Source organism: Asterias amurensis, chromosome 20 (genome assembly GCF_032118995.1).
Source record: "Asterias amurensis chromosome 20, ASM3211899v1".
NCBI classification, from domain to species: domain Eukaryota; kingdom Metazoa; phylum Echinodermata; class Asteroidea; order Forcipulatida; family Asteriidae; genus Asterias; species Asterias amurensis.
In genome coordinates, this window is record NC_092667.1 from 1,669,457 (window position 1) to 1,682,551 (window position 13,095).

Genomic DNA, 13,095 nt, shown 5'->3' on the forward strand with positions numbered 1-13,095 from the left:
TCCACTACTATGAAGAAGAGTGTAATTACTAATTTGCTATATATATATTTTGTACTCTGAGCTGCCAGCTTTTCCCTGATTCTGCAGGAGGTTTCTTGAAAACCAATCTTTCCATGTTCTGGAAACATTTTCCCTATTATGTTGAATGGAATTCTAAACATCTCCCTGATTTTCTTACAAAATTTCCCTGATTGCAAGATGGAAATGTTGGCAGCTTTGGATGCTTTATGTAAAATCAGTTAAAATGTTACCTTTTGGTTTAATATTTGGGAAATCTTAAATAGCTTTATGCTCATCAGGGAGTAAAGACAATTTAGGCCTACAGGAGAAAAACAAGTAGGCCTAAGGAGTTAATGTATTTAAGTTTGGGTACTAAACACTAACCAACTGAAGAAACTTTGTTTAGGAGAAAATTTATGCAACAAGGACTATGTAAATAGTATTGTAATATTTATATTTAATATTAATACTCATTTTTTACTCTGATGGGGTATTGGATAAGTGGTTTACAAGGGAACAATAGCAAAGCAACCTGAATTGTATTAAAGTTTTAGAAATGATAGATGATAACAAAATTGTTTTTTATAACATTAAAAACATCAGTTTTGGACAGTGGTGTTTGCAATGTAAAATAAAAAAATTCAAATATGCCTAGTTATATTTTAGGTAATAACATTTTGGTATAACACAATTTGTGGTCTTGGTATTAAGAAATAAGATAAAAATCTTCTGGTGATAAGAAAATTCATCGTATAGAGTCCTAACAAGCTATTGGGAAATTTATGGTCAGCTTAAACATGTAGTAGTGGAATTGTTTAACAATCACATTTCTGACGATGAAATGTTTTGCTGTTAATGTAACAGTAAAGTTTATACTGAAAATAAACTAATTAAAACAAATACTGTTATTAAATGAATATTTTCTGTTTTGAGTGGTTTGAGTTCATTCTTTGATCCTAAACATGTTTACACTTTCTTCTTTCTTTCAGTTTTTGTCTGAAAGATGTTCTAGTTTTCAAGAGACTTTTGCAGGTTTTTTTTAAGGTAGAATGCGACGGTTTGATTTGACAACCTCGTGCCCACCTCCAACCTTCTACGGAACGTAAATGTCGTCCCCCTGAGCCTACATTTCCGTTAACAAGAAATGGACACGTCTGATACGCAAGGTGCGCAACATCGGGCCACATTGGGTCCGATTAAACACTTGTAACCTGTTCACTCGGCCTGCGTAGATGAGGGTTGCGTTCTCCAACGAAATCTGAACGGAATCACAACGAATTTATATCCCGTCACAAAATTGTTGATCATGTTGAAAATTGCCGACGGACGCGACTGATTTTTGCTGCCGTCTGCGGTCGCTAGCAGATTTTTCAGCGACAATGTACGATGATTGGCGGCAAATTCAAAATTGCAATTCGCAGCTTAAAGGAACACGTTGCCTTGGATCGGACGAGTTGGTCTATAAAAAGCGTTTTGTAACCATTTCTTATAAAATGCATATGGTTGGAAAGATGTTTTAAAAGTAGAATACAATGATCCACACACAATTGCCTCGAAATTGCGTGGTTTTCCTTTAACTTTGCGAACTAACACGGTCGGCCATTTATGGGAGTCAAAAATTTGACTCCCATAAACGGCCGACCGTGTTTGACGACGAGGTAAGAGGAAAACCACGCAATTTCGAGTGATACTTGTGTGGATCATTATATTCTACTTTTAAAATATCTTTCCAACCATAGCAAACGGTTACAAACGCTGTTAAAGACCAACTCGACCGATCCAAGGTAACGTGCTTCTTTAACGTAGCTTGCCGTACCCCACTGTTTATACACTGTGAGGTGACGTATGTCGGCACGACGGACGGCTGTGAAAATCCCTGCACTTCCATGCGCTGATGACCGAAGAGTATCACAAAGCGAGTGACTTTCAGGCACGGATGCTTTAGTCTTGGACGCCTTGGGATAATATTAGGCATTGTTTTGGAATGAATAATATGGTTGGACAGATATTCAAGATGTGTTATTTCATGTCAAAACACAGAAGAATTTTTGAATCCACAAACCATTTTTTTCTGCTAATTGTATTTCCAGAGGTAAAATAATGTTGTTCAATCGCTATTACATACATACATTATCATCATTTATATAAATAAGGCGCCTTTTTCCCAAGGTTACAAAGCGCTTACAGAAGATGCAACAAAGAAGTCCAAACTCAAGATGTTCCAAAGTGAAATAAAACAGTCAGCTGTTTCTGTAAAAGTGAGTCTTCAGTAGTTTCTTGAATTATTTATGTGAAGTTGCATGGCGAAGATGTGATGGTAATGAGTTCCATAGATTTGGAGCAGCAGCAGAAAAAAAGCACTTGAACCAGCTCAGAGACGGTGCGATGTTCGGCCAAGAGAATCTAGCATGTCAGATATGTATGATGGTGACTGGTGAGCAAGGGGTTTGAAGACATGTAAACAAAGTTTAAAGTCAATTCTGTTTGCGATGGGCAGCCAGTGCAATTTATTCATTATATTAAAACACACTACTGGTGTTTTCGTGCACGAGAAACTCTTTTAACAGGGCAAAGAGCAACAAAATGTTAAGAGATTTGAAGGCAATGAGTATTTTTCATTTTCATAAAAAGTACTTGCCCGGAATATTGAGCAACCTTTCACAGGAGCTACAGTGCTCGTACTGGACGCTGACAGATTAACTTGTGTGTGTATCCACAATCCTCATCATCCCAGCCTGCATAGTCAGCCCTGCCTACAGCGCAGTCTTGGTTGCCTCCAGAACTATCTGGCTGTCTATCAGCCCATCTCTTGTCCTGCACGCCAATAGTACCTTCCTCATCCAAACACACCCAGGTACCTGGACAAAGTCAATCAGAAAAAAGTATCATTTCATCAATCTTCATTGTCCTTATCATTTGGCCCATATTCAGCCCATCTCTCGTCCTGCTGCACGTCAATAGTAGCTTCACCATCCAAACACACCCAGGTACCTGAAGCAAGTCAATCAGGACAAAGTCTCATTACATCGATGTTGGGTAAGAGATTGTACTTAACATAATTTTGTATAAATAAAATTTGAAAATAGGAAGAATATTCATATCAGGGTTTTTTTTCTTTTCTTTTTCTTCTCATTTTCGATACGCAATTGCCTGAGCGGGTTTCCGCATTTGAACACCATTCCCGGTTTTGAACACAGATTTACGACTCTTGTTAATAATAACGTATGCCACACCGGGGATTAGATTAAGCCATGAACCGGTGTGGCGGTTTCAACTTTCCGCCGTGTTCAGTTTTCCGAATGACCAAATACGGTAAAATTACGTCATGCGATGCCTGCGCACAGCAAGCGAAAGTAGTCCACTTTTAGTGCCGTATTGAGTCATCCGTGTTACACTCTCCGGTAGCTGTCGAGGCGGCGTCCACGAGTACAACGAGCGGCGAACGCGTGGATCGTATGAGAGAATTTGGTATGAAGGCTAAGCAAATTATCCTGTATTTATTTTAACCAGTGGCACAAGCAGTGTTGTACACATGAGATGGGGCAAGAGAATAATAATGTGACTATAACAGAAAAGAATCGTAATAGAAACAATTGGGGGTCACTGATAGAACTACACTACAGTACTCGTCAGGGTACTCGCGGCGGTATTTTTGTCTGACTACGTCACCTGGAAAACTGAACACGCCGGAAAGCTAAAACCGTTCGAACAACGTGCTGAAATATCCGGCTACGTCACCCAGAAAACTGAACACGGTGGAAGACTGAAACCGCCACACTGGGCGAGGCATTTTGGCACCGTGTTGTCAATATTATTGTCAACAAATAAAAGTAAGGTTCGAACCAACGACCTCCGGATTAACGTGCCGGCGCTCTACCAACTGAGCTATCTAGCCCTATGTTGGCGGTGTCCCTATTTTGGCAATATCCTTGTTCGGTCGAGTCCCACTCTAGTCAATTCTTTGTTCAACCCCAAAAATCATTTCACAATTTACCCAGTCAGTTTCCCTTGTGGTGTATATATTGACAAATTAGAGTAAAGGACATATTTTATGAACGTCATTTCTAGAATTGTAGTATTGTACAAACCTTCAGTTTGAATGTCGTTGCAACCAATCCAGACGTGGCCGCATCTGAACATGTTGAGGATGTGTTGTAAATCTTCTTTGGATTGAGGGACAACCATCGTCCCACCCAACTCAACACAAATCTGCTTGCCCGCTTTCCATGTAACGTCGGCGTCATGCATCTTGTAGCATTTGTCTCGCCACTGGCACCAAGTAGGAGGGCATGGCTTCCAACACCGCCCGTTAACAGCAGCGTGGTCTGCCATTATAAGTACACCAACGACACCCAGCAGTTTGCTCGCCAACATTTTGCAGACCATCTCTTAACAAATTGAACTTAAATGAGTGCCACTAAGAAGACGCAACTTTTACGGAACGGAACTGCGCCGAGGTAGGCCTATCCAAGACTAAATATTGACGTACAATGTTCGCCCGTTTTATTGATATTGTCGTTGAGTTAAATATTAGTTTGTAAAGACGTTCGAATGTGACAAGTCCCAAAGGGAAAAATGTGTGCCGCCCATAACGGCTATACCGGAATACAAACGAGCGTGGGTTTGGTAATTAGAGCTAAACAACGCCACCATCGTTTAGAGTACAGTGCAGTGTCGTGGTCGTATGATAAAGGCCCTCGCCTTCGGCTCGGGCCTTTATCACATGACCACGACCCTGCAAGTTTTTAAACGCCCGGTTAAGAACGAGTCACTACACTTTTATTCCCATTCATAAATGCCTTTAAGTAAAACAAAAATACAAAAACACCGACATTTTGAACAAAATATGACTTCTACTTCTACCTTCAATGCTTCTAGTTTCGCTATCTAGTCTGGATTGTTGCTGTCCATGTTCAGGGGCCCAGCAGTCTTCTGCAAATGAAGTTGTCCTGTTCCGGCCTCTCAACAGTGTTTTTCTACGACATAATTTACGAAACCAAACTAATGGGTCATCCTATTTCCTTTGACAATCCACAGGGGAATTGTTGATGCATGAACACAAAATTTCACAGTTCAAACAATGTTTTAACACCTGAGCAAATGTATTTGTCATTAATATTTAAATGCTACAAGAAAACTACATGATTTTTATATGCCACATAAATAAACCTGTAACAACATTTCAAATAAATATCGGCCAGTTCAGTGTTTTTTTTTGCGCCCTGGAAATTAAACAGCTCATTCATCGGTGTGGTGTTTTTACTTTGTACACACGTGCGTCAATTCGATTCATATGTCATGTATGTACGACGCAAACGCAAGGCGAGGAAATACGGCCGTTTTGCTGGAAAACTGAGACAGAATTGTCACAAATTACTCTGGAATTTTATGACAATGTTTTATTCTGATGGCAAAGATGAAGCGACATCATGTTGATAACAACATTGCCTTGGAACGCAGCCTGTGAAGATGGATTGTGACTGGTTTGTAGATGTGATCTTGACGGTCATGGCGGACTTGTCGGAGAGTACAGTGCATGCAAGCACCGGCATCGACACGGTCGAGTTGGCTGCGGGGACAGCTCAGCAACGGTAAGCGAGGGCCTGTGCTGACTGCTTGTGTAGCTAGTAGCGATGCTGTCCGGTGTGGCGGTTTCAGTCTTCCGTCGTGTTCAGTTTTCCGGGTGACGTAGCCGGACATTTCAGCACGTTGTTCGAACGGTTTTAGCTTTCCGGCGTGTTCAGTTTTCCGGGTGATTATAAATACACACATAATAACACATCTGTAATTACACAGTATTGATTTTTTTTGTCACAGCTATAAACTGCTCTTATAAACTGCTTTTTCCTTTTATTTCTATTTTGAGTTAGACCTAACTAATTTCCCAAGAAAGTTTGACTAAGTCACTCGTGGAGGAATAAATTTATTCCTCCATGAGTCACTGGACCGTTCTCTGTATTTCAACGTGTAAAGCACCATCTATATTACCCTTGAAATGGGGGCATATTTTTCTTCCATGACCAACTCCTAAACACACCAAATTCTCTCATACGATCCACGCGTTCGCCGCTCGTTGTACTCTCGTGGACGCCGCCATGACAGCTACCGGAGAGAGTGTCACGGATGACTCAATACGGCACTAAAAATGGACTACTTTCGCATGCTGTGCGCCGGCGTCGCATGACGTAATCTTACCGTATTTGGTCATTCGGAAAACTGAACACGGCGGAAAGTTGAAACCGCCACACCTGTGCGGGTCGATATTGTGCAGAGCTGCCGACATATCTTTCTTTTGCTTCTCAGAAGAATCACGACAGTAATGTTTGATGGATGATTCGTTTTCTGTGAGTACGACTATCACAACGAGCCTCGTTGAGTACAGTTAGTTGTAGCTCGCACACAATGTTGTGCAGATTACTTTTTCGTTCTTTTCTTCTTATAATGTTGAAAGTTCTGCTTCAGTTAGATGGTCAAACCTGTCTCCCCAGGAGCACATTTTTCTTCATTGCTTTCATTTATTTATCTGCTTTCCGGCTCTCTGTCTCTGCTCTCAATATTCTGTATCAGCAAAATTTCTTCATCTGTGATTTCAAAATTTAGATTAAAGTTTTGATTGGAAATAATGTAGTCAGACATGTTGTTTTCGGTCAAAATATTAGTGAGTTGTGATATTGTGTGTAAAGTATGGCAAAATAGCAGACGACATTTACTTAGTAAGTTTGCACAACTTATCAACCTCTGTCAATAAGAGTAATTTTGTTACTCCATTTATAAATGGTTTTAAATTACAATCTATTTAAAAATGATTTTAAACATCAATATTATCATACCCCAAATTTCCCTAATCTTCAAAACCCATCCACTTTTGGGGGAAAACTAAGCTTCTTTTGTAGAAAATAAAGTGCATAGACGAATGTTATGACGTCACTGTTGAAGTGAGAAAACACAAGCAGAAATGCATCCATGTTCGGGGCTTTTTTTACCGCTGACTCGTTATAAACAGAGCTCCAGTGCTTTATACTATCAACCTCTCCCCATTACTCGTTACCAAGTAAGGTTTTATGCGAACAAATATTTTGAATAATTACGAATAGTGTCCACCGCCTAATTTCATTTTAACAAGTACTTTTTTAAATTAATTTAAAATGCTTAGGCCTAACTTATCAAGCACAAACATGGTAAGTGAGTAAACTCCCTCAAAATTAAGTTTTCAAAGATACTTCTTTCAATATCATTATAAAATAACAGGAATTTAACTGAAATTGTTGATCATTAACTTAGCTTAAATTTGTTAATCAAAGTTATGTCAGAAATATCTTAAACTAGGCCTACATGCTTGTACGGTCACTTCTTTTATCTTTTGGGTTTTTCTGTAGACCGAGCAAGTCGGCTACGACATCATCCGTGTCAAATTTTGCAAACTTAATCATCTGTGTCATATCGCTTGACTAAATATTAATTTACTTTGAGTCAGGGGAAAAATCGATCCATGGTGCCACTGTCGAAGAAACGAGCGTATAGGCATGTACCATGTTCACGCATCACTGGAGTGGAAAAGCTTAAGTAATACATACAAACAATTGACTTAAAAATTAAACAATATCGTGCCATTCGTGCAAAATAATGGAGCGATTTTAACAATAGCATGACGTCACATGTGTGGCTTTAAGTCGCTTAACCCACACCTGTGACGTCATGCTATTGTTATACGCTCCATTATTTTGCACGAATGGCGCGATGGGTACATCTATTCACCCATTGTGCATAAAAGAGTTGGGGAATAAAGTAAATGAAGTCAATGACACCATGGACCACATATTATTTTGTTTTTAATGGTTTTTAACACAGGTTATTAGAGCTACACATGTATTGCAAAATGATCGTTAACACTTTCCACAAGTGAACAGCTACATTATTAAATTATTATTTAGCTGAGATGTTAAAAAATAATTATAGAACTACAACCGTAATTTAAGCAGGTCTTAAGTCAGATAAATCAATTTCATTTTAACCAGTATTTTTGTTTTATGTTTTTATTAATTCAAAATGCTTAATTTATCATACACAAACATGGTAAGTGAGTAAAGTCCCTAAAATTTAAGATTGCAAAGATACTTTTTTCAATATCATCATAAAATAACAGGAATTCAACTGAAATTGTTGATCATAAAGGTAGTTTAAATTTGTTTATTAAAAACAAATCTGAAACTACAGGCTTGTACGCGGGTAGGTCACTTCTTTTATCTTCACCTTTTGGGTTTTTTGTAGACCGAGAAAGTCGGCTACAACATCATCTGATAGTCTGTTTCTATCACTAACTTGTAAATTTACTTAAAGTCAAGAAACAAAATCACTTATCTACTGCCACTTTCGCTCCCGATCTATGATGCCACTATCGAAGGAACGAGCATATTTCCTAAAATAATGTTGGTCTTCGTCCATTGTTCACACACCACCAGTGGTGTTCACTGGAGTGAACAAGCTTACGTAATACATACAAACAATTGACTTAAAAATTAAACAATATCGCGCCATTCGTGCGAAATAATTGAGCGATTTTAACAATAGCATGACGTCACAGGTGTGGGTTAAGTTGCATAATGCCCTCGGTGAACGCGCCATTAGTGGGTACGAATGGCGCGCACCTCGGGCATTATCCTATACATAATGCCCTCGGTGAACGCGCCATTCGTGGGTACCAACATGACCAATGGCGCACACCTCGGCCATTATCCTTTGCATAAACCATGATCGAATACGACAGAATTAGTACAAACGCTGATAAAAAGTACAATCAATCAGAAACAGCAAAACCTTTATAACTTAATTACAAAAACAGTCATTTTGGAATGGCCAAAAAAAGACCCTAAACAAACAAAAAGAAAAGCTTAATACTAGAGTTAAAGCAAAATGTTTATATGTATACAGAGTGCAGGGCAACCTTCCATCAGCGAAGGTTTGAAGTATTGAACCATGAGGCGCGACGTGCTGCAGAGGGAATGGGGATAGTCGGCCGACTGTACACTCTAAAAACTCCCGGGTCAGAATTGACCCGGATTTGGGTCCCAGAAGCCAGACCCACTTCTGGGTCTGTTTGACCCGAAAAACCGTGTCAATGTGACCAGAAATTTGTTTACAAGCGGAGATTTTTACTCGGACTCCTGGTCACAATGACACGGATTCCGGGTCACAATGACACGGATTCCGGGTCACAATGACACGGCTTCCGGGTCAAACAGACCCAGAAATGGGTCTGGCCCCTGGGACCCAAACCCGGGTCAATTCTGACCCGGGAGTTATAGAGTGTAACAACAATACGCCGACCGAACTTTTTGCCACATACAACGGGAAAACGTCTTAATTGGAGAGGTTTGATTAGACAACCTCGTGCCCACCTCCAACCTTCTATGGAACGTAAATGTCGTCCCCCTGAGCCTACATTTTCGTTAACAAGAAATGGACACGTCTGATACGCAAGGTGCGCAACATCGGGCCACATTGGGTCCGATAAAACACTTGTAACCTGTTCACTCGGCCTGCGTAGATGAGGGTTGCGTTCTCCAACGTAATCTGAACGGAATCACAACGAATTTTTATCCCGTCACAATTGTTGATCATAAAGAAGTCCAAACTCAAGATGTTCCAAAGTGAAATAGAACAGTCAGCTATTTCTGTATAAGTGAGTCTTCAGTAGTTTCTTGAATTGTTTATGTGAAGTTGCATGGCGAAGATGTGATGGTAATGAGTTCCATAGATTTGGAGCAGCAGCAGAAAAAAAGCACTTGAACCAGCTCAGAGACGGTGCGATGTTCGGCCAAGAGAATCTAGCATGTCAGATATGTATGATGGTAACTGATGAGCAAGAGATTTGAAGACATGTAAACAAAGTTTGAAGTCGATTCTGTTTGCGATGGGCAGCCAGTGCAATTTATTCATTATATTAAAACACACTACTGGTGTTTTCGTGCACGAGAAACTCTTTTACCAGGGCAAGGAGCAACAAAATGTTAAGAGATTTGAAGGCAATGAGTATTTTTCATTTTCATGAAAAGTACTTGCCCAGAATATTGAGCAACCTTTCACAGGAGCTACAGTGCTCGTACTGGACGCTGACAGATTAACTTGTGTGTGTTTCCACAATTCCCATCGTCCCAGCCTGCATAGTCAGCCCTGCCTACAGCGCAGTCTTGGTTGCCTTCATAATTATTTGGCTGACTATCAGCCCATCTCTTGTCCTGCACGTCAATAGCACCTTCCTCATCCAGACACACCCAGGTACCTGAACAAAGTCAATCAGAAAAAAGTATCATTTCATCAATCTTCACTGTCCTTATCATTTGGCCCATAACAAAATGTATTCAGCCCATCTCTCGTCCTGCTGCACGTCAATAGTAGCTTCACCATCCAAACACACCCAGGTACCTGAAGCAAGTCAATCAGGACAAAGTCTCATTACATCGATGTTGGGAAAGAGATTGTACTTAACAGAATTTTGTATAAATAAAATTTGAAAAAAAGGTAGAATATTCATATCAGGTTTTTTTTTTCTTTTCTTTTTCTTCTCATTATTTTTCGATACGCATATTGCCTGTAGCGGGTTTCCGCATTTGAACACCATTCCCGGTTTTGAACACAGATTTACGACTCATGTTAATAATAACGTATGCCACACCGGGGATTAGATTAAGCCATGAACCGGGTGTGGCGGTTTCAACTTTCCGCCGTGTTCAGTTTTCCGAATGACCAAATACGGTAAAATTACGTCATGCGATGCCTGCGCACAGCAAGCGAAAGTAGTCCACTTTTAGTGCCGTATTGAGTCATCCGTGTTACACTCTCCGGTAGCTGTCATGGCGGCGTCCACGAGTACAACGAGCGGCGAACGCGTGGATCGTATGAGAGAATTTGGTGTGAAGACCAAGCAAATTATCCTGTATTTATTTTAACCAGTGGCACAAGCAGTGTTGTACACATGAGATGGGGCAAGAGAATAATAATGTGACTATAACAGAAAAGAATCGTAATAGAAACAATTGGGGGTCACTGATAGAACTACACTACAGTACTCGCCAGGGTACTCGCGGCGGTATTTTTGTCCGACTACGTCACCCGGAAAACTGAACACGCCGGAAAGCTAAAACCGTTCGAACAACGTGCTGAAATGTCCGGCTACGTCACCCGGAAAACTGAACACGGTGGAAGACTGAAACCGCCACACTGGGCGAAGCATTTTGGCACCGTGTTGTCAATATTATTGTCAACAAATAAAAGTAAGGTTCGAACCAACGACCTCCGGATTAACGTGCCGGCGCTCTACCAACTGAGCTATCTAGCCCATGTTTGTGGTGTTTTGCCAATATCTTTGTTCGGTCGAGTCCCACTCTAGTCAGTTCTTTGTTCGACCCCAAAAATCATTTCACAATTTACCCAGTCAGTTTCCCTTGTGGTTTATATTGACAAATAAGAGTAAAGGACATATTTTATAAACGTCATTTCTAGAATTGTACAAACCTTCAGTTTGAATGTCGTTGCAACCAATCCAGAACCTTTGGCCACTGAACATCTTGTGGAGTTGTTGTAACTCTTCTTTGGATTGAGGGACAACCATCACCCCACCCAACTCAACACAAATCTGCTTGCCCTCTTCCCATGTAACGGTGGCACCATGCATCTTGTAGCATTTGTCTTGCCACTGACTCCAAGTAGGAGGGCATGGCTTCCAACACCGCCCGTTTACAGCAGCGTAGTCTGCCATCATAAGTACACCAACGACACCCAGCAGTTTGCTCGCCAACATTTTGCAGACCATCTCTTAACAAATTGAACTTAAATGAGTGCCACTAAGAAGACGCAACTTTTACGGAACGGAACTGCGCCGAGGTAGGCCTATCCAAGACTAAATATTGACGTACAATGTTCGCCCGTTTTATTGATATTGTCGTTGAGTTAAATATTAGTTTGTATACGTTCGAATGTGACAAGTCCCAAAGGGAAAAATGTGCGCCGCCCATAACGGCTACACCTGGTGATTTATGGTGACTACTGTTCACAAGGTTAAAATGAACACAATAGTTTCTGAAGGCTTTTAATTAAAACTCGGCAACAAAGGCTCATACTGATAATTGCAATGCATTAGCATTGGACAGTATCGTCATGATGAAAGAAAGTATATAGCGATTACAAAAGAGCGTGGTGTTGGTAAGAACTAAACAATGCCACCATCATTTAAAGGCAGTAGACACTATTTGTAATTACTCAAAATAATTATTAGCATAAAACCTTACTTGGTAACGAGTAATGGGGAGAGGTTGGTAGTATGAAACATTGTGAGAGGCGGCTCCCTCTGAAGTGAAGTACTTTTCGAGAAAGAAGTAATTTTTCACGAATTTGATTTCGAGACCTCAGATTTAGAACTTGATGTCTCGAAATCAAGCATCTGAAAGCACACACCTGCGTGTGACAATGGTGTTTTTTTCTTTCATTATTATCTCACAACTTCGGCGATCGATTGAGCTCAAATTTTCACAGGTTTGTTATTTTATGCATATGTTGAGATACACCAAGTGAGAAGGCTGGTCTTTGGAAATTACCAATAGTGTCCATTGTCTTTAACACGGTTAACATAATGGACAACTGTCATTGACTTGAGTTGAAATGGTGTAAGTGATAAAAGCGTCATCGCAGCCAGAAACAGAATTTAGATTCTTTTGTACAGATATTTAACAATTTTATACATTGCATATTTATAAATAAAAAAAAAAAAAAAAAGAAATACAAATGCATACGAAATAAGACATAATTCAAATATAGATAGGTTATAAATGGCAATGGAGTGATATAACAAATTAACCCACGTCATGCTATTGTTAAATCGCTCCATTGTTCTGCACAAATGGCGCGATGGGTAAAACTACTCACCCATTGTGCAAACGAGTGAAGCTGTCATAATAGAGTCAAGGAATAAAGTAAATGACGTCAATGACGCCATAAACCATATTTTGTTTTGAACACAGGTTAGAACTACGCATGTACTACAGAATGACCGTAAAGACTTTCCACATGTGAACAGCTACATTGTTAAATAAGGGAATAAAA

The 13,095-nt window shown here is 40.0% G+C and overlaps 2 protein-coding genes across 3 annotated transcripts; both read right to left on the reverse strand.

Annotated features, from left to right (window-relative positions):
* Positions 1 to 1,734: 1,734 nt before the first annotated feature.
* LOC139952580 (snaclec crotocetin-like) lies at positions 1,735 to 4,581 on the reverse strand. Its single transcript, XM_071951762.1, has 2 exons — positions 4,089 to 4,581; positions 1,735 to 2,858 (listed from the first exon to the last, which is right to left on the reverse strand). The coding sequence occupies exons 1-2, from the start codon at positions 4,384 to 4,386 to the stop codon at positions 2,668 to 2,670; spliced, it is 489 nt and encodes a 162-aa protein (XP_071807863.1). The 5' UTR covers positions 4,387 to 4,581; the 3' UTR covers positions 1,735 to 2,667.
* A 4,300-nt stretch (positions 4,582 to 8,881) lies between these two features.
* LOC139952578 (C-type lectin domain family 4 member M-like) lies at positions 8,882 to 12,011 on the reverse strand. Of its 2 annotated transcripts, none has more exons than XM_071951761.1 (2): positions 11,512 to 12,011; positions 8,882 to 10,279 (listed from the first exon to the last, which is right to left on the reverse strand). In XM_071951761.1, the coding sequence occupies exons 1-2, from the start codon at positions 11,807 to 11,809 to the stop codon at positions 10,089 to 10,091; spliced, it is 489 nt and encodes a 162-aa protein (XP_071807862.1). In that variant the 5' UTR covers positions 11,810 to 12,011; the 3' UTR covers positions 8,882 to 10,088. The 2 variants fall into 2 exon arrangements, 1 of the variants encoding a protein (XP_071807862.1); XR_011787902.1 differs by lacking the exon at positions 8,882 to 10,279 and adding an exon at positions 10,379 to 10,422 and having other exon boundaries at positions 11,512 to 11,646.
* Between the last annotated feature and the right edge of the window lie 1,084 nt (positions 12,012 to 13,095).

What these genes read in the sequence shown, in the direction of transcription:
- LOC139952580 (XM_071951762.1), bottom strand. Translation starts at nt 4,386, where the DNA reads ATGGTCTGCAAAATGTTGGCGAGCAAACTGCTGGGTGTCGTTGGTGTA. An exon ending in CAACGACATTCAAACTGAAG is followed by an intron (nt 2,859 to 4,088) that starts GTTTGTACAATA and finishes GACTTTGTCCAG; the next exon opens with GTACCTGGGTGTGTTTGGAT.
- LOC139952578 (XM_071951761.1), bottom strand. Translation starts at nt 11,809, where the DNA reads ATGGTCTGCAAAATGTTGGCGAGCAAACTGCTGGGTGTCGTTGGTGTA. An exon ending in CAACGACATTCAAACTGAAG is followed by an intron (nt 10,280 to 11,511) that starts GTTTGTACAATT and finishes GACTTTGTTCAG; the next exon opens with GTACCTGGGTGTGTCTGGAT.